The 19,998-nt window shown below is 45.8% G+C and overlaps 1 protein-coding gene across 1 annotated transcript in view; it reads left to right on the plus strand.

Annotated features, from left to right (window-relative positions):
- Positions 1–4,093: 4,093 nt before the first annotated feature.
- The window catches only part of LOC144486348 (tubulointerstitial nephritis antigen-like), a 206,559-nt gene continuing 190,654 nt past the window's right edge, over positions 4,094–19,998 (plus strand). Inside the window, exons 1-2 of the mRNA XM_078204381.1 lie at positions 4,094–4,178; positions 12,209–12,323. Coding sequence (XP_078060507.1) covers positions 4,147–4,178; positions 12,209–12,323 — 147 coding nt within the window. The 5' untranslated portion in view covers positions 4,094–4,146. The remainder of the gene's footprint in view (positions 4,179–12,208; positions 12,324–19,998) is intronic.

The raw sequence follows: 19,998 nt of genomic DNA on the forward strand, positions 1-19,998 counted from the left end.
CAGTAACTTCATTGCAGTGTTAATGTAAGCCTTACTTGTGACTAATAAATAAGCTTTACTTTATCTATAAATCTATAGCCAATCTCCTCACTTCATCCAATGAGACCCTCAGAAGGATCATTCATAATCATTAAATAAGACATCCAAATAATTTTGCCATTGAGTCATAGTCATAGAGGTTTACAGCATGGAAACAGGCCCTTCAACCCAACTTATCCATGCCGCCCCTTTTTTAACCCCTAAGCTAGTCCCAGTTGTTTGCGTTTGGCCCATATCCCACTATACCCATCTTACCCATGTAACTGTCTAAACGCTTTTTAAAAGACAAAATTGTACCCACCTCTACTACTACCTCTGGCAGCTTGTTGACAAATATTAATATTAACAGGTGAGATGAGGATGCAGAACCTCGTCCATTTGAACATTGGCTCATTGGGTATTTCAATGGTTCTTAGAAGTTTCACAAATCTGACTTCTGCTGTGGCTACCTTGGATTTGAAACTGGCTGTCGAGTTCTGACAATGTCACACTTAACAAACATGCCGGATTCTTCATGTGAAAACTGTGAATTAAAGCACCAGACGTATCTACATGACTTTGCTTTCTCCTCATCAATAGTCACCTTCTTAAGAAGAGTTAATAATATTTCAATGTGATTCATTGGCACTCTGGGACATTGTGATAAGAAGCAATGGAAGAATGCAAGTCTGTTTATGATGGTTTCCTTATAACTTGCAGCATCCATCAATGAGATTGGGGGCAGCTGGTCACCCGGAGATGTGCAGGGACTGGTGTTGGGGTTATTGTCTGTGCAGACCCACTGGGCTGAAGGGCCTTTTCTTCACTGTATGACTGTATGACTCTAATGGCACGTGAGGCAGATGAAGCATGTGCTTATGCCTGTTTCTGTAGCTTCCTTTTCCTGGAACAGGTCAGCTCTGAAATCCAAGGATTTAGTTTGAAAGGCTCCACTGACCAGGAACCTTTCACACTCTTATCAGGAACAGGGAGTGTAGCCCATTGGCCTGTCAGAGTGGGATTTTAACATGGGAATCATATCGGGAATTTTCAATGCTGTGATATGTTGGCTGTAGGGAGGAGACGCAGTTATTATCTATAACGGCGATCCAATTTGGGAAATATCTTGGAAGCAAAATGGCTAATGTCTCAAAATTGACACCTGGGTCATGAAAGGCTTCCTTCGGCAAATGCAGTTAGCTCAGTTTAACTTTCCCTTAGGATCACCCCCTACTCTCCATTCAAAAATACTCCTCGAACCCTCTCCATCAACACATTCCCACACTCTGGGGTCAGTCGCTGGAGATGAATGGGAAGGTTTTGACCCACTGGGACTCTGTACAATGGGAAAAGAGGTGTGTTCCATGGAAACTCTCATCCTGGATCTGAGTGACATGTAGTCATTTTTAACAGAAGCAGCATACTGGAGATTCAATGTAACATTGGGGAGGCTGTGAGCTTTGGGAAGAAGGATTCTGAACTCTGACTATTGCTCTGTCTTACCAATAGGGTTGCAAGAAGAATGCAATCCATATGGTGTCAATGAACTTCAGAGAAAGCAGATTCCCATCACCTTGTTCAGTCATTTACAAATTCCAGAGAGTTTGGGATTCAGTTCTGAAATTTGTATAAAGGCCTCAACACTATACTTGGCTTCAGGTCACTTATTTCTGACTTAATTATTCAACATTAAAATGGGGGTAGGATTAGTAAATTTGTGGATGACACAAAGATTGGACGGGTGGTTAACAGTGAGGCGGAGTGTCTCGGGCTACAAGAAGATTTGGACATAATGGTCAAATGGGCAGATAAGTGGCAGATGGAATTTAACCCTGAAAAGTGAGAGTTGATACACCTTGGAAGGAGTAATTGGACAAGAAAGTATTCAATGAATGGTAGGACACAAAGAAGTTCTGTGGAACAAATGGACCTTGGCGTGTTTGTCCACTTATCTCTGAAAGCGGAAGGGCATGTTAGTAGGGTGATGAAAAGGGCATATGAGGCACTTGCCTTTATCAATTGAGGCATAGATTACAAAAGCAGGGAAGTCATGTTGGACTTCTACAGAACTTTGGTGAGGCCAGAGCTAGAGTTCTGGTCACTACGTTATCGGAAGGATGTGATTGCACTGGAGGGAGTGCAGAGGAGATTCACCAGGATGCTGCCTGGGATGGAACATTTAAGTTATGAAGAGAGGTTGAGTAGGTTTGGGTTGTTTCCGTTGGAGCAGAGAAGACTGAAGGGCGACCTGATTGAGGTGTACAAGATTATGAGAGAAATGGACAGAGTGGATAAGGAGCAGCTGTTCCCCTTAGTTGAAGGGACAGTCACGAGGGGACACAGGTTCAAGGTGAGGGGCAGGAGGTTTAGGAGGGGATGTGAGGAAAAACATTTTTACCCAGAGGGCGGTGACGGTCTAGAATGCGCTGCCTGGGAGGGTGGTAGAGGTGGGTTCCCTCACATCCTTTAAAAAATATCTGGATGAGCACTTGGCACATCATAACATTGAGGGATATGGGCCAAGTGCTGGTAGATGGGATTAGGTGGGAGTTCAGGTGTTTCTCATGTGTTGTTGCAGACTCGATGGGCCGAAGGGCCTCTTCTGCGCTGTATGATTCTATCATAAAAAGGGAGGGAGACAAAAAGCAGGTAACTTAGTTTAACTTCTGTCACTGGGAAAATGTTAGAATCCATTATAAAGTATGTAATAGCAGAGCATTTAGAAATACATAATATAATCGAGCAGAATCAGCATGGCTTCATGAAGGGGACATTATGTCTGACAGATTTATTAGAATTCTTTGAGATGGTAATGAGCAATACAGATGAAGAGAAACCAGTGGATATAATATAGGGGTGGCATGGTGGCACAGTGGTTAGCACTGCTGCTTCACAGCCCCAGGGACCTGGGTTCAATTCTGGCTTTGGGTGACTGTGTGGAGTTTACACATTCTCCCTGTGTCTGCCTCTGGGTGCTCCGATTTCCTCCCATACTCCAAAAATGTTCTGTTTAGGTGGATTAGCCATGGTGAATGTATGGGGTTACAGGGATAAGGTGGGAGAAAGGGCCTGGTAAGATTCTCTGCCAGAGCATCAGTGCAGAATCGATGGGCTGAATAGTCTCCTGCATTGTCGGGATTCTATGATTCTACCTGCCCATACTTGGATTTCCAAAAAGCATTCAAGAAGGTACCACACTAAAAGTTACTTAATCCGATAAGAGCCCATGGTGTTGGAGGCAGTATATTAGCATGAACAGACAATTGGCTAACTGATAGAAGACAGAGTTGGGTTCAGAGGTGCATTTTCAGGTTGGCAACTGTGGAGTGTTGGGATCAGTGCTGGAGCCACAATTATTTACAATATATATTAATGACTTGGAATGAGGGAAGTGAATGCCAAGTTTGTGGATGACACAAAAATAGGTGGGAAGGCAAGTGGTGAGGATGACATAGGGTGGGATTTTCTGGGCACGCTCACCCCAAGGCTGGAAATTCCCACCCGAGGTCAATGGACCTTTGCATGATCCGTGTCGGGAAAATTCCACCTATCGAGTCTACAGAGGGATATAGACAGGTTAAGTGAATGGGTAAAAACTTGGCAGTGAAATATAATGCAGGAACATGTGAAGTTATGCACTTTGGTGGGAAGAATAAAGGAGCTGAATATTATTTAAATGGGGAAAGGCTGCAGAAAGCTGCAGCTCAGAGGGATTGGGGGGTCCTCGCGCAAAAAAGCTAACAGCAAGTTCAACAGGTAATAGGGAAGGCAAATAGAGTGTTGGCCTTTATTTCAAAGGGAATGGAGTATAAAAATAGGGAAGTCTTGCTAAAACTATACAAGACGCTAGTTATACCACACCTGGCATACTGTGAACAGTTTTGGTCCCCTTATCTAAGGAAAGATATCCAAATGGCCTCCTTCTGCTCCTATGTCTTATGGTTTAATAAATTTGGAGTGACTGATGTTTGGAGATTTTTGAAAGGTGCTCTCCCATTGGGCGATATTTCTGTCCAGCTGTCTGACTCTGTCCGGGTTCTTTAATCTCTAATTGTGTGTGTGATTTTCAGCACTTGCAGCAACAGCCAATGGGATTGCGAGCAGCATGTGTGCCTTATCAATCAGGAAATGGTCCACAACATCAATCATGGGAATTATGGGTAAGTGTCATTCTTCAACAACAACGCATGAAGGTCCCACACAGGTGTGTGTTTGACCTTATAACTCACACACTTTTTATCAAACAATATCACTCACATATATGTGCATTATAACTTGTGTAGGCTGTCATTCACATGCATGTGCTGTAACAGTGTTACTGACGCATACTGACGCAAAGAGTAGTGGGAAGTCAGAAGATTGGGAAGGCTATAAAAACAAACAGAGGATAACAAAGAGAGAAATAAGGAAGGAGAGGATCAAATATGAAGGTAGGCTAGCCAGTAACATTAGGAATGATAGTAAAAGTTTCTTTAAATACATTAAAAACAAACGGGAGGCAAAAGTAGACATTAGAACATAGAACATAGAACATAGAACATTACAGCGCAGAACAGGCCCTTCGGCCCACGATGTTGCACCGACCAGTTAAAAAAAAAAAAACTGTGACCCTCCAACCTAAACCAATTTCTTTTCGTCCATGAACCTATCTACGGATCTCTTAAATGCCCCCAAACTAGGCGCATTTACTACTGATGCTGGCAGGGCATTCCAATCCCTCACCACCCTCTGGGTAAAGAACCTACCCCTGACATCGGTTCTATAACTACCCCCCCTCAATTTAAAGCCATGCCCCCTCGTGCTGGATTTCTCCATCAGAGGAAAAAGGCTATCACTATCCACCCTATCTAAACCTCTAATCATCTTATATGTTTCAATAAGATCCCCTCTTAGCCGCCGCCTTTCCAGCGAAAACAATCCCAAATCCCTCAGCCTCTCCTCATAGGATCTCCCCTCCATACCAGGCAACATCCTGGTAAACCTCCTCTGCACCCTCTCCAAAGCCTCCACATCCTTCCTGTAATGTGGGGACCAGAACTGCACACAGTACTCCAAGTGCGGCCGCACCAGAGTTGTGTACAGTTGCAACATAACGCTACGACTCCTAAATTCAATCCCCCTACCAATAAACGCCAAGACACCATATGCCTTCTTAACAACCTTATCTACTTGATTCCCAACTTTCAGGGATCTATGCACACATACACCTAGATCCCTCTGCTCCTCCACACTATTCAAAGTCCTCCCGTTAGCCCTATACTCAACACATCTGTTATTCCTACCAAAGTGAATTACCTCACACTTCTCCGCATTAAACTCCATCCGCCACCTCTCGGCCCAACTTTGCAACCTGTCTAAGTCTTCCTGCAAACTACGACACCCTTCCTCACTGTCTACCACACCACCGACTTTGGTGTCATCAGCAAATTTGCTAATCCACCCAACTATACCCTCATCCAGATCATTAATAAATATTACAAACAGCAGTGGCCCCAAAACAGATCCCTGAGGTACACCACTTGTAACCGCACTCCATGATGAATATTTACTATCAACCACCACCCTCTGTTTCCTATCCGCTAGCCAATTCCTGATCCAATTTCCTAGATCACCCCCAATCCCATACATCTGCATTTTCTGCAGAAGCCTACCATGGTGAACCTTATCAAACGCCTTACTAAAATCCATATATACCACGTCCACTGCCTTGCCCCCAACCACCTCCTTGGTCACTTTCTCAAAAAACTCAATAAGGTTAGTAAGGCACGACCTACCTGCCACAAAACCATGCTGACTATCACCTATCAATTCATTACTCTCCAAATAACTATAAATCCTATCCCTTATAATTTTTTCCAACATCTTGCCGACAACAGAAGTGAGACTCACCTGTCTATAATTCCCGGGGAAGTCTCTGTTCCCCTTCTTAAACAATGGGACAACATTCGCTAACCTCCAATCTTCTGGTACTATACCAGAGGCCAACGACGACCTGAAGATCAGAGCCAGAGGCTCTGCAATCACTTCTCTTGCCTCCCAGAGAATCCTTGGATAAATCCCATCCGGACCAGGGGATTTATCTATTTTCAGACCCTCCAGAATATCCTGCACATCCTCCTTATCAACTGTAATACTGTCTATTCTACTCCCCTGCAACCCAGTGTCCTCCTCAGCTATATTCATGTCCCCTTGCGTGAACACCGAAGAGAAATATTGGTTCAATGCTTCACCAATCTCCTCCGGTTCCACACATAACTTCCCTCTGCCATCTATAACTGGCCCTAAACTTGCCCTAACCAACCTTCTGTTCTTGACATACCTATAGAACGCCTTAGGATTCTCTTTAACCCTATCCGCCAAAGTCTTCTCATGTCCCCTTTTAGCCCTTCTAAGCTCGCTCTTCAACTCCCTCTTAGCCAATCTAAAGCTTTCTAGTGCACTACCCGAGTGCTCACGTCTCATCCGAACATAAGCCTCCTTTTTCTTTTTAACCAACAAAGAAACTTTTTTGGTGCACCACGGTTCCCTAGCCCTACCAATTCCTCCTTGCCTGACAGGGACATACCTATCACAGACTCGCAGTAGCTGCTCCTTGAAAAAACTCCACATGTCGGACGTTCCCAGTCCCTGTAATCTCCTAGTCCAACCTATGTTTCCTAATTCTCTCCTAATAGCCTCATAATTACCCTTCCCCCAGCTAAAACCATTGGCCCGAGGTTCATGCCTATCCCTTTCCATCACTAAGGTGAACGTAACCGAATTGTGGTCACTATCACCAAAATGCACACCAACTTCCAAGTCTAGCACCTGGTCTGGCTCATTTCCCAGCACCAGATCCAATATAGCCTCACCTCTAGTTGGCCTGTCTACATACTGAGTCAAAAAACCTTCCTGCACGCTTTGAACAAAAACTGACCCCTCTAACGAGCTAGAGCTATAACAATTCCAGTCAATATTAGTCAAGTTAAAATCCCCCATAACAATTGCCCTATTACTTTCACTCCTAAGCAGGATTGACTCCGCAATCCTTTCCTCAACCTCTCTAGAACTTTTAGGAGGTCTATAAAAGACTCCCAACAGGGTGACCTCTCCTCTCCTATTTCTAATCTCCGCCCATACTACCTCAACAGATAAGTCCTCATCAAACCTCCTCTCTGACACTGTGATACAATCTCTGACCAATAATGCTACCCCTCCCCCTCTTCTACCTCCTTCCCTACTTCGACTAAAACATTTGAACCCCGGGACCTGCAGCATCCATTCCTGCCCCTGCTCTATCCATGTCTCTGAAATAGCCACAACATCGAAGTCCCAGGTACTGATCCACGCTGCAAGTTCACCCACTTTATTGCGAATACTCCTGGCATTGAAGTATACACATTTCAAACCCTGCTCCACCCCACCTCTGCAATGCTGTGCATTGCAGTCCCCATCCATGCATCCCTCACTTTCAGCCCCACTACTCAGGATCCCTCCCCCCCCCCGAATCAGTTTAAACCTCCCTGCATGGCCTTAGCAAATTTACCCCCCAGGATATTGGTCCCCTTCTGATTAAGGTGTAGACCATCCTTCTCATAGAGGTCACACCTTCCCCAGTACGAGCCCCAATTGCTTAAGTACCTGAACCCCTCCCTCCTGCACCATCCCCTCAGCCATGAATTCAAACCTTCCCTCTCCCTATTCCTCTCTAAACTATCCCGTGGTACAGGCAAGAGTCCAGAGATAACCACTCTGTCAGTCTTGGCCTTTAGTTTCCACCCCAACTCCATAAATCCCTGCCTAATATCCCCTTCCCCTATCCTCCCTATGTCGTGTGTCCCCACATGTACAATAACTTGTGGTTTATCTCCCTCCCCCCTAAGAGTCCTGAATACCCTGTCAGACACATCCCGGACCCCAGCCCCTGGTAGGCAACACACCAACCCTGAGTCCCTACCTTTAGTTCCGACCCTCCTATCTGTCTCCTTAATTGTGGAGTCCCCAATCACAAGGCCCAGTCTTTTACAGCCCCTAACCACCTGAGCTTTCTCACTCGGCTCACCCCCAGAGATCTGCTCTCTATGCTCAGTTGATTCCTCCTCAACTGTAGCCTCCAGCACCGAAAACCTATTATGGAGGGGAACCGCCCCAGGGGATTGTCTTCCCGATTGCTTCTTACCCCTCCTCCTGGCATTGACCCAAGCCTCATTTCTAGGAGTTACTATTTCTCTATAACTCCTATCAACTTCCACCTCCGCCTCCCGAATTATGCGGAGTTCCTCTACCTCCCCCTCCAGCTCCTTTACACGCTCCTCCAGAAGCTGCAATCTAATGCACTTCTTACAACTAAAATCTCCTGAAACACTACTGGATTTCCTCACCACATACATCCCACAGGAGATGCAGCATACTGCCTGAACTGCCATCCCTGAAGCCATTACCAGCAAGAAAAAAAGAAAACAAAAAACTTCCCCACACTTCCCCAACTGTCACTCTCCACTGCAGCCCGAGCAACACTCCCTCAGTGAGACACCAACTGTCACTCTCCACTGCAGCCCGAGCAACACTCCCTCACTGAGACACCAACTGTCACACTCTACTGCAGCCCGAGCAGCACTCCCACACTGAGACACCAACTGTCACTCTCCACTGCAGCCCGAGCAACACTCCCTCAATTGGGCCGCTCCAAAATGACGCTGGTAATCTAGTGATGGGAGACAAGGAAATAGCTGAGGAACTTAATAAGTACTTTGCGTCAGTCTTCACAGTAGAAGACATGAGTAATATCCCAACAATTCAGGAAAGTCAGGGGGCAGAGTTGAATATGGTTGCCATCACAAAGGAGAAAGTGCTAGAGAAACTAAAAGGTCTGAAAATTGATAAATCTCCGGGCCCAGATGGGCTACATCCTAGAGTTCTAAAGGAGATAGCTGAAGAAATAGTGGAGGCGTTAGTTATGATCTTTCAAAAGTCACTGGAGTCAGGGAAAGTCCCAGAGGATTGGAAAATCGCTGTTGTAACCCCACTGTTCAAGAAGGGAACAAGAAAAAAGATGGAAAATTATAGGCCAATTAGCCTAACCTCAGTTGTTGGCAAAATTCTAGAATCCATCGTTAAGGATGAGATTTCTAAATTCTTGGAAGTGCAGGGTCGGATTAAGACAAGTCAGCATGGATTTAGTAAGGGGAGGTCGTGCCTGACAAACCTGTTAGAGTTCTTTGAAGAGATAACAAATAGGTTAGACCAAGGAGAGCCAATGGATGTTATCTATCTTGACTTCCAAAAGGCCTTTGACAAGGTGCCTCACGGGAGACTGCTGAGTAAAATAAGGGCCCATGGTATTCGAGGCAAGGTACTAACATGGATTGACGATTGGCTGTCAGACAGAAGGCAGAGAGTTGGGATAAAAGGTTCTTTCTCAGAATGGCAACCGGTGACAAGTGGTGTCCCGCAGGGTTCAGTGTTGGGGCCACAGCTGTTCTCTTTATATATTAACGATCTAGATGACGGGACTGGGAGCATTCTGGCCAAGTTTGCCGATGATACAAAGATAGGTGGAGGGGCAGGTAGTATTGAGGAGGTGGGGAGGCTGCAGAAAGATTTAGACAGTTTAGGAGAGTGGTCCAAGAAGTGGCTGATGAAATTCAACGTGGGCAAGTGCGAGGTCGTACACTTTGGAAAAAAGAATAGAGGCATGGACTATTTTCTAAACGGTGACAAAATTCATAATGCTAAAGTGCAAAGGGACTTGGGAGTCCTAGTCCAGGATTCTCTAAAGGTAAACTTGCAGGTTGAGTCCGTAATTAAGAAAGCAAATGTAATGTTGTCATTTATCTCAAGAGGCTTGGAATACAAAAGCAGGGATGTACTTCTGAGGCTTTATAAAGCACTGGTTAGGCCCCATTTGGAGTACTGTGAGCAATTTTGGGCCCCACACCTCAGGAAGGACATACTGGCACTGGAGCGGGTCCAGCGGAGATTCACACGGATGATCCCAGGAATGGTAGGCCTGACATACGATGAACGTCTGAGGATCGTGGGATTATATTCATTGGAGTTTAGGAGGTTGAGGGGAGATCTGATAGAAACTTACAAGATAATGAACGGCTTAGATAGGATGGACGTAGGGAAGTTGTTTCCATTAACAGGGGAGACTAGGACGCGGGGGCACAGCCTTAGAATAAAAGGGAGTCACTTTAGAACAGAGATGAGGAGAAATGTCTTCAGCCAGAGAGTGGTGGGTCTGTGGAATTCATTGCCACAGAGGGCTGTGGAGGCCGAGACGTTGAGCGTCTTCAAGACAGAAATTGATAAATTCTTGATTTCTCGAGGAATTAAGGGCTATGGGGAGAGAGCGGGTAAATGGAGTTGAAATCAACCATGATTGAATGGTGGAGTGGACTCGATGGGCCGAATGGCCTTACTTCCGCTCCTATGTCTTATGGTCTTATGGTCTTATGTGCTGTGACAATGTTAATCATCCATGTGCGTGCTATGTTAGTATTACTGATGTGTGTGCATACTCATGCTTGCGTGTCTGGTTACAGAGTTACTCACAAACACATTAGGAATACATGGGGTGCAACACCTGTTTTTTAACAGCAAATAGCTTCCAATGTTTCAGGGAGGAAAGGTGCATTCATTACAAGCCGCCTGTCATATTGGTAATGTGTACAGGATCTATCGAGGCTCCTATGCATCGGGCTGCTCTGAATGTAACTGGCATCAGACTGGGCTGCATTCAGAAAACCCCTTCTCCATGCGATTTGAGTTATATAGCTGGAGGCCTCCACTAATAGGGTCTGTGCGTCCCCTAGCTCCACAGTTGATGGTGACCAATTTCCCCACCTAAGTGCTGATCAGAAAATGATAATGCAATCAGGCAGAGTCAACACGCTTTTGTGAAAAGGAAATTGAGTTTGACAGATTCTTTGTGGAATAACAAACAATGTGGATAAAGGGGAATCTATAGATGTGCTGCACTTGGGTTTCCAAAAACCATTTGACAAGGTGTCACGTCAAAGGTTGCTACATAAAATAAGAGCTCATGGTGTAGGCGGTAACTAACTAGCATGGATAGAGAGGATTGGTTGTCTAACAGGAAGAGTAGGGAGGGAGAAATGGGTTGTTTTTGGGTTTGGCAAGCTGTAACTAGTGGAGTGCTACAGGGATCAGTGCTGGGTCCTCAACTAGTGACAATCTGTATAACTAACTTGGATGAAGAGACTGGAGGTATAACAGCTAAATTTACTGATGAGACAAAGATAGTTAGGAGGGTAAGCTTTCAAGAAGACTGAATGTGTTTACGGAGGGATTTAGATAGTTTAAGTGTGTGAGCTAAAACCTGGTAGATGGAGTATAATGTGAAAAAATGTGAACTTTCCCATTTGGTCGGGAAGAATAGAAAAGCAGTATATACCGTTTAAATAGAGAGAGATTGCAGAATTCGGTGTTACTGGGTGTCCTGGTACATGAATCACAAAGAAATTAGTATACAGAATCATAGGAACATAGAATCCCTACAGTGCAGAAGGAGGCCATTCAGCCCATCGAGTCTGCATCGACAACAATCCCACCTAGGCCCTATCCCCATAACCCCACATATTCACCCGCTAATCCTTCTAACCTACACATCCCAGGACACTCAGAGGCAATTTAACATGGCCAATGCACCTAACCTGTACATCTTTGGACTGTGGGAGGAAACCCACGCAGATACGGGGAGAACGTGCAAACTCCACATGGACAGTAACCCAAGCCAGAAATCAAACCCAGGTCCCTGGAGCTGTGAGGCAGCAGTGCTGACCACTGTGCCACCGTACCGCCCTTAGGCACAGCAAGTGTTTAGGAAGGCAAATGAAACGCTGATGTTTATTGCAAGGGGAATGGAATATAAAAGTAGGGACATGTTACTGCAGCTGTACAGGGAATTGTATCAGCCTATCTGATACTGACAGTCTTAAGCCACTGGTGAATATTGTTTCCAGCTTCGGGTACCTCCTGCACTTATGTTGACGTCCAACTATCCTGAGCTCCTGATAGAGCGACAGTTGCGAGGTGGTGGGACAGAAAGTCAATGCTTTAGAGTTAGCATAGCTCCCATGCACGTTCCTCCCGAGCACGGGGCATGTGGGATGGTTGGACCTGTTTTCTCAGTAAGGCTCATGCTCCAAGCCTGATAGTCTCACCTTTATCATTTCTCTCTGCATAGATGGAGGGCTTCAAACTACAGCCAGTTCTGGGGATTGACTCTGGACGAAGGAATCCGTTACCGACTAGGGACCAAACGACCCTCAACTACAGTGATGAACATGAATGAACTGAATGTAAGCCCACTCCTTGTGATACATAGAGCAATGGGGTGTAGAGATTGGGTTGTTCTCCCTGCAGTAAAGGAGATTGAGAGGAGATTGAACACAAATGTACAAGATTATAACAGGGTTGAATAAGGTAGGTAAAGAAAAGCTGATCTCATTGACTGATGGTCCAGCGAGTGAGGGACACAGATTGGGCAGGAGGTGCAGATGTGTGGGGGATCTTTAGAAAAACCTGACTGGTACTGACCTGGAAGCAGAAACAGCCAGTGACGTCCAGAGGAAATTGGATGGGCTCTTGAAGGAAATAAAGTTGGACAATTACAGAGATTGAGGGGGGAGTGGAACCGACTGGTTCGCTCCGCAAAGAGCTGACATAGAGTCAATGGGCCAAATGGCCTCCTTCTGTACTGAAAAGGCATGTGCCCAAAATGGGTCTGGAGTCTGTGTCCATGGGGCTGGCAGCATGGAGTCATTGGTGGGTGCAAGCCATAGTCAGGTTCATTTACTGTTCACTTCCTTCCTGCGTTAGACCTTCCAAAATGAATCACCTCACACTTGTCTGGATTAAATTCCATCTGCCATTTCTCTGCCCAAGTCTCCAGCCTATCTATATCCTGCTTTATCCTCTCACAATCCTCTTCACTATCCACAGCTCTCTCAATCTTTGAAGAAAAACAGTTTAATTAATTCAGTACAGTGATACCAGCCCTGATTCTGCAGAATCTTCTGGAACATCTTCTGGACTTAAAGACAAAAACTGTCTTTAGTGGGATTAGGCAGAAATTGGCAGCTGTTGATTGGGAGAGGCTGTTTGAGGGTAAATCTGTTAGGGCTGCAGGATAGGCATGTGCCTGTAAAAAAGGACAGGAAGGGTAGGATTCGAGAACCGTGGATAAGCAGGGAAATTGAGGGATTGGTCAAAAATAAAAGAGAGGCGTACGTTAGGTCCAGGCAGCTAAAAACGGAGGGAGCCCTGGAGGAATACAAAGAAACATAGAAAACTACAGCACAAAACAGGCCCTTCGGCCCCACAAGTTGTGCCGAACATATCCCTACCTTTTAGGCCGACCTAATTTCCTGGGCTATCCCTATTCCCCTTCTTGAAAATAGGAACCACATCCGCAATCGTCCAATCCTCCGGCACCTCTCCCATCTCCATCGACGACGCAAAGATCATCGCCAGAGGCTCTGCAATCTCTTCCCTCGCCTCCCACAGTAACTTGGGGTACATCCCATCTGGACCCTTTGGTAGGGTAGGGAATTGGTAGGGCTAGGGAACCGTGGTGCACCAAAAAAGTTTCTTTGTTGGTTAAAAAGAAAAAGGAGGCTTATGTTCGGATGAGACGTGAGCACTCGGGTAGTGCACTAGAAAGCTTTAGATTGGCTAAGAGGGAGTTGAAGAGCGAGCTTAGAAGGGCTAAAAGGGGACATGAGAAGACTTTGGCGGATAGGGTTAAAGAGAATCCTAAGGCGTTCTATAGGTATGTCAAGAACAGAAGGTTGGTTAGGGCAAGTTTAGGGCCAGTTATAGATGGCAGAGGGAAGTTATGTGTGGAACCGGAGGAGATTGGTGAAGCATTGAACCAATATTTCTCTTCGGTGTTCACGCAAGGGGACATGAATATAGCTGAGGAGGACACTGGGTTGCAGGGGAGTAGAATAGACAGTATTACAGTTGATAAGGAGGATGTGCAGGATATTCTGGAGGGTCTGAAAATAGATAAATCCCCTGGTCCGGATGGGATTTATCCAAGGATTCTCTGGGAGGCAAGAGAAGTGATTGCAGAGCCTCTGGCTCTGATCTTCAGGTCGTCGTTGGCCTCTGGTATAGTACCAGAAGATTGGAGGTTAGCGAATGTTGTCCCATTGTTTAAGAAGGGGAACAGAGACTTCCCCGGGAATTATAGACCGGTGAGTCTCACTTCTGTTGTCGGCAAGATGTTGGAAAAAATTATAAGGGATAGGATTTATAGTTATTTGGAGAGTAATGAATTGATAGGTGATAGTCAGCATGGTTTTGTGGCAGGTAGGTCGTGCCTTACTAACCTTATTGAGTTTTTTGAGAAAGTGACCAAGGAGGTGGATGGGGGCAAGGCAGTGGACGTGGTATATATGGATTTTAGTAAGGCGTTTGATAAGGTTCACCATGGTAGGCTTCTGCAGAAAATGCAGATGTATGGGATTGGGGGTGATCTAGGAAATTGGATCAGGAATTGGCTAGCGGATAGGAAACAGAGGGTGGTGGTTGATAGTAAATATTCATCATGGAGTGCGGTTACAAGTGGTGTACCTCAGGGATCTGTTTTGGGGCCACTGCTGTTTGTAATATTTATTAATGATCTGGATGAGGGTATAGTTGGGTGGATTAGCAAATTTGCTGATGACACCAAAGTCGGTGGTGTGGTAGACAGTGAGGAAGGGTGTCGTAGTTTGCAGGAAGACTTAGACAGGTTGCAAAGTTGGGCCGAGAGGTGGCGGATGGAGTTTAATGCGGAGAAGTGTGAGGTAATTCACTTTGGTAGGAATAACAGATGTGTTGAGTATAGGGCTAACGGGAGGACTTTGAATAGTGTGGAGGAGCAGAGGGATCTAGGTGTATGTGCGCATAGATCCCTGAAAGTTGGGAATCAAGTAGATAAGGTTGTTAAGAAGGCATATGGTGTCTTGGCGTTTATTGGTAGGGGGATTGAATTTAGGAGTCGTAGCGTTATGTTGCAACTGTACACAACTCTGGTGCGGCCGCACTTGGAGTACTGTGTGCAGTTCTGGTCCCCACATTACAGGAAGGATGTGGAGGCTTTGGAGAGGGTGCAGAGGAGGTTTACCAGGATGTTGCCTGGTATGGAGGGGAGATCCTATGAGGAGAGGCTGAGGGATTTGGGATTGTTTTCGCTGGAAAGGCGGCGGCTAAGAGGGGATCTTATTGAAACATATAAGATGATTAGAGGTTTAGATAGGGTGGATAGTGATAGCCTTTTTCCTCTGATGGAGAAATCCAGCACGAGGGGGCATGGCTTTAAATTGAGGGGGGGTAGTTATAGAACCGATGTCAGGGGTAGGTTCTTTACCCAGAGGGTGGTGAGGGATTGGAATGCCCTGCCAGCATCAGTTGTAAATGCGCCTAGTTTGGGGGCGTTTAAGAGATCCGTAGATAGGTTCATGGACGAAAAGAAATTGGTTTAGGTTGGAGGGTCACAGTTTTTTTTTTTAACTGGTCGGTGCAACATCGTGGGCCGAAGGGCCTGTTCTGCGCTGTAATGTTCTATGTTCTATGTTCTATGACCCGGCGACTTATCTATCTTGATGCCATTCAAAGATTCCAGCACAACCTCTTTGTTAAAGTCCACATACTCAATCTTTTCAGTCCACCGCAAGCCCACAGTACATCCACCCATGTCCTTCTCCTCTGTGAAAACCGAGGCAAAATACTCATTAAGCACCTCTGCCATTTCTACTGGTTCCGTACAGATTTTCCCGCCTTCACCTTTTATAGGCCCTATTCCTTCACATCTCATCCTTTTACTCTTCACATATTTATAGAACGCCTTAGGGTTTTCCTTAATTCTACTTGCCAAGGCCTTCTCGTGACCCCTTCTGGCTCTCCTAATTTCCTTCTTTAGTCCCTTCCTACAAGCCGTATACTCATCTAGATCCCTATCTTCGCCAAGCTCTCTGAACCTTTTGTATGCTTTCCTTTTCTTCTCGACTAGGTCCCGCACAGCTTTCGTGCACCACAGTTCCTTTAACCTACCAACTCCTCCCTGTCTGCTCGGAACATTGTCCTGTAGAACCCTAGACAGACATTCCTTGAAAAACTGCCACCTCACTTCAGTAGATTTCCCCGAGAATACCTCCTTCCAATTTACTCCTCTAATTTGCTGTCTAATGTCTTCATATTTCCCCTTACTCCATATAAACACTTTCCTAGCTTGCCTGATCCTCTCTTTTTCCAATGCAAGCATAAAGGAGATAGAGTTATGATCGCTATCCCCAAGATGCTCTCCCACTGAGAGATCTGACACCTGTCCAGGTTCATTGGTCAGTATCAGATCAAGTACAGCCTCTCCTCTTGCAGGCTTGTCCACATGCTGTGTCAGGAAACCCTCCTGAACACACCTAACGAACTCCTCCCCATTCAAACCCCTTACCCTAGGGATATTCCAATCTATGTTTGGGAAATTGAAGTCTCCCATCACAACAACTCTGCTATTATTGCATCTCTCCAGGATCTGTTTCCCTATCCGCTCCTCCACCTCCCTGTCACTATTGGGCGGCCTATAGAAAACTCCCAGCAAAGTGATTGACCCCTTCCCACTCCGAACTTCCACTCACAGAGACTCTGGAGACAATCCCTCCACAGCATACACCTTCTCGACAGCTGTGACACTATCCCTGATCAGCAGTGCCACTCCACCCCCTCTCTTGCCTCCCTCCCTGTCATAGAATCATAGAAACCCTACAGTGCAGAAGGAGGCCATTCGGCCCATCGAGTCTGCACCGACCACAATCCCACCCAGGCCCTACCCCCACATATTTACCCGCTAATCCCCCCAACCCACGCATCCCAGGACCCTAAGGGGCAATTTTTAACCAGGCCAATCAACCTAACCCGCACATCTTTGGACTGTGGGAGGAAACCGGAGCACCCGGAGGAAACCCACGCAGACACAAGGAGAATGTGCAAACTCCACACAGACAATGTTCCTTCCTGAAACATCTGAATCCCGGCACCTGGAGTATCCAGTCCTGTCCCTGAGACATCCAAGTCTCCGTAACGGCCACCACATCACACTTCCAGGCATCGATCCACGCTCTGAGCTCATTCCCTTTATTCACTATACTCCTGGAATTAAAGTAAACACATCTCAATGCTTTGGTCTGAGCTCTCCCCTTCTCTATCCCCCGTCCATCCTCCCTCTTGCACCGTCTATAACCCTTCTCTGTTTGCGAGCTAAGAAAGTAGGAAAGAACTCAAACGAGGAATTAGAAGAGCAAAAAGGGGTCACGAAATGTCCTTGGCAGACAGGATTAAGGAGAATCCCAAGGCATTTTATTCATACGTTAGGAACAAAAGGGTTGTCAGGGAAAAAATCGGACTTCTCAGGGACAAAAGTGGGGAATTATGCTTAGAGCCCAAAGAAGTAGGGGAGATCCTAAATAAATACTTTGCGTCAGTATTCACAAAGGAGAGGGATGTGTTGACTGGGAGTGTCTCGGAGGGGAGTGTTGACCGGTTAGCGAAAATCTCCATTACAAGGGAGGAAGTGTTAGGTTTTTTAGGGAATATAAAGACTAACCAATCCCCAGGGCCTGATGGAATCTATCCAAGGCTGCTCAGGGAGACGAGAGGTGAAATCGCTGGGCCTCTGACGCAAATCTTTGTCTCGTCACTGGACACAGGTGAGGTCCCAGAGGATTGGAGGATAGCTAATGTGGTACCGTTATTTAAGAAGGGTAGGAAAGATAACCCGGGAAATTATAGGCCGGTGAGCTTGACGTCCGTGGTAGGGAAGTTGTTGGAAAGGATTCTTAGAGATAGGATGTATGCGCATTTAGAAAGGAATAAACTCATTAACGATAGTCAGCATGGTTTTGTGAGAGGGAGGTCATGCCTCACTAACCTGGTGGAGTTTTTTGAAGAAGTGACTAGAATGGTTGACGAGGGAAGGGCCGTGGATGTCGTCGATATGGACTTTAGTAAAGCGTTTGACAAAGTCCCTCATGGTAGGTTGGTGCAAAAGGTTGGATCTCATGGGATAAAGGGGGAGGTGGCTAGATGGGTGGAGAACTGGCTTGGTCACAGAAGACAGAGGGTGGTAGTGGAAGGGTCTTTTTCCGGCTGGATGCCTGTGACTCGTGGTTCTCCGCAGGTCTCTGTATTGGGACCTCTGCTGTTTGTGATTTATATAAACGATCTGGAAGAAGGTGTAACTGGGGTGATCAGTAAGTTTGCAGATGACACGAAAATGGCTGGACTTGCAGATAGTGAGGAACATTGTCAGAGGCTACAAAAGGATATAGATAGGCTGGAAATTTGGGCAAAGAAATGGCAGATGGAGTTCAATCCAGGTAAAGGCAAAATGATGCATTTTGGTAGAACTAACGTAGGGGGGAGCTATACGATAAATGGCAGAACCATAAAGGGTGTAGATACGCAGAGGGACCTGGGTGTGCAAGTCCACAGATCCTTGAAGGTGACGTCACAGGTGGAGAAGGTGGTGAAGAAGGCATATGGCATGCTTGCCTTTATAGGACGGGGCATAGAGTATAAAAGTTGGGGTCTGATGTTGCAGTTGTATAGAACGTTGGTTCGGCCGCATTTGGAATACTGTGCCCAGTTCTGGTCGCCACACTACCAGAAGGACGTGGAGGCTTTAGAGAGAGTGCAGAGGAGGTTTACCAGGATGTTGCCTGGTATGGAAGGGCTTAGTTATGAGGAGAGATTGGGTAAACTGGGGTTGTTCTCACTGGAAAGACGGAGGATGAGGGGTGACCTAATAGAGGTGTATAAAATTACGAAAGGCATAGATAGGATGAACGGTGGGAAGCTTTTTCCCAGGTTGGTGGTGACGTTCACGAGGGGTCATAGGTTCAAGGTGAGGGGGGGGAGGTTTAACACGGATATCAGAAGGACATATTTTACACAGAGGGTGGTGGGGGCCTGGAATGCGCTGCCAGGCAAGGTGGTGGAGGCGGACACACTGGGAACATTTAAGACTTATCTCGATAGCCATATGAACGGAGTGGGAATGGAGGGATACAAAAGAATGGTCTAGTTTGGACCAGGGAGCAGCGTGGGCTTGGAGGGCCGAAGGGCCTGTTCCTGTGCTGTATTGTTCTTTGTTCTTTGTTTTGTGAGAAATTAATGGGCCATTCATAATTCTTGCAAAAGAACAGAATGTCTTCTCACAAAGGGTTGGCACCAGAGTACAGTGTACATAACCCATTGCAGCAACATCGCTTTTGGCAACTTTTCTAACAAGCTTGTGGAAAAGAATGGATGTCCTTCTACACTTTGATCCAAAATTCCAATTGGGAATAGTCATCAAATCCAAAAGTGATTAGTGAAGGATGATCCCTAAACATGCTTTACCTGGTTCCATAGAGTTTAGGGATGGTCCCTAAGTCCTGCATAATCAGTTAAAACGTATTTAGAGATGGTCCCTAAAACCTATGCCACCAGATAATGCACATTCTTGAATTTCTCAGCCTTCCATCTCAATTTCATGTTTCACTGACTTGTTTATTTACAAAACAGAAGCCAAATCTGATATGGATGATTCAGAAAATGTTACCCAGGCTCGACATCCTCTCAGCTTTGAACTGGGCAGTCTAATGTGGGGAGAGATTTTTGTTACTGAAAACCATTCAGCAACACGTGGGTTTTTGATCTTTCCATTTTTTACATTATCCTTAAAGAAAGGTTGAAGTTGCATTGATATAGCACCCTTCCCAATCCCAGACCATTACAAAGAATATTCTAGCTAATGATAGTGTTATTGTGATAATCAGAACTTGGGCCAATTAGCAAACAACAAGGAGATAATGACTACGTAATCTTGACAAGGTGTTGGTTGAATAATTAACTATCGGTTGGGGCAGCAGGGAGAACATGCAATCTTTCATTTCTATCTGGTAAGGCAGAGCAGAATTTGTTTAACATTCTGTCTGAAATATAATACCT

The sequence above is a fragment of the Mustelus asterias genome, unplaced genomic scaffold, assembly GCF_964213995.1.
Source record: "Mustelus asterias unplaced genomic scaffold, sMusAst1.hap1.1 HAP1_SCAFFOLD_318, whole genome shotgun sequence".
Taxonomy (NCBI): domain Eukaryota; kingdom Metazoa; phylum Chordata; class Chondrichthyes; order Carcharhiniformes; family Triakidae; genus Mustelus; species Mustelus asterias.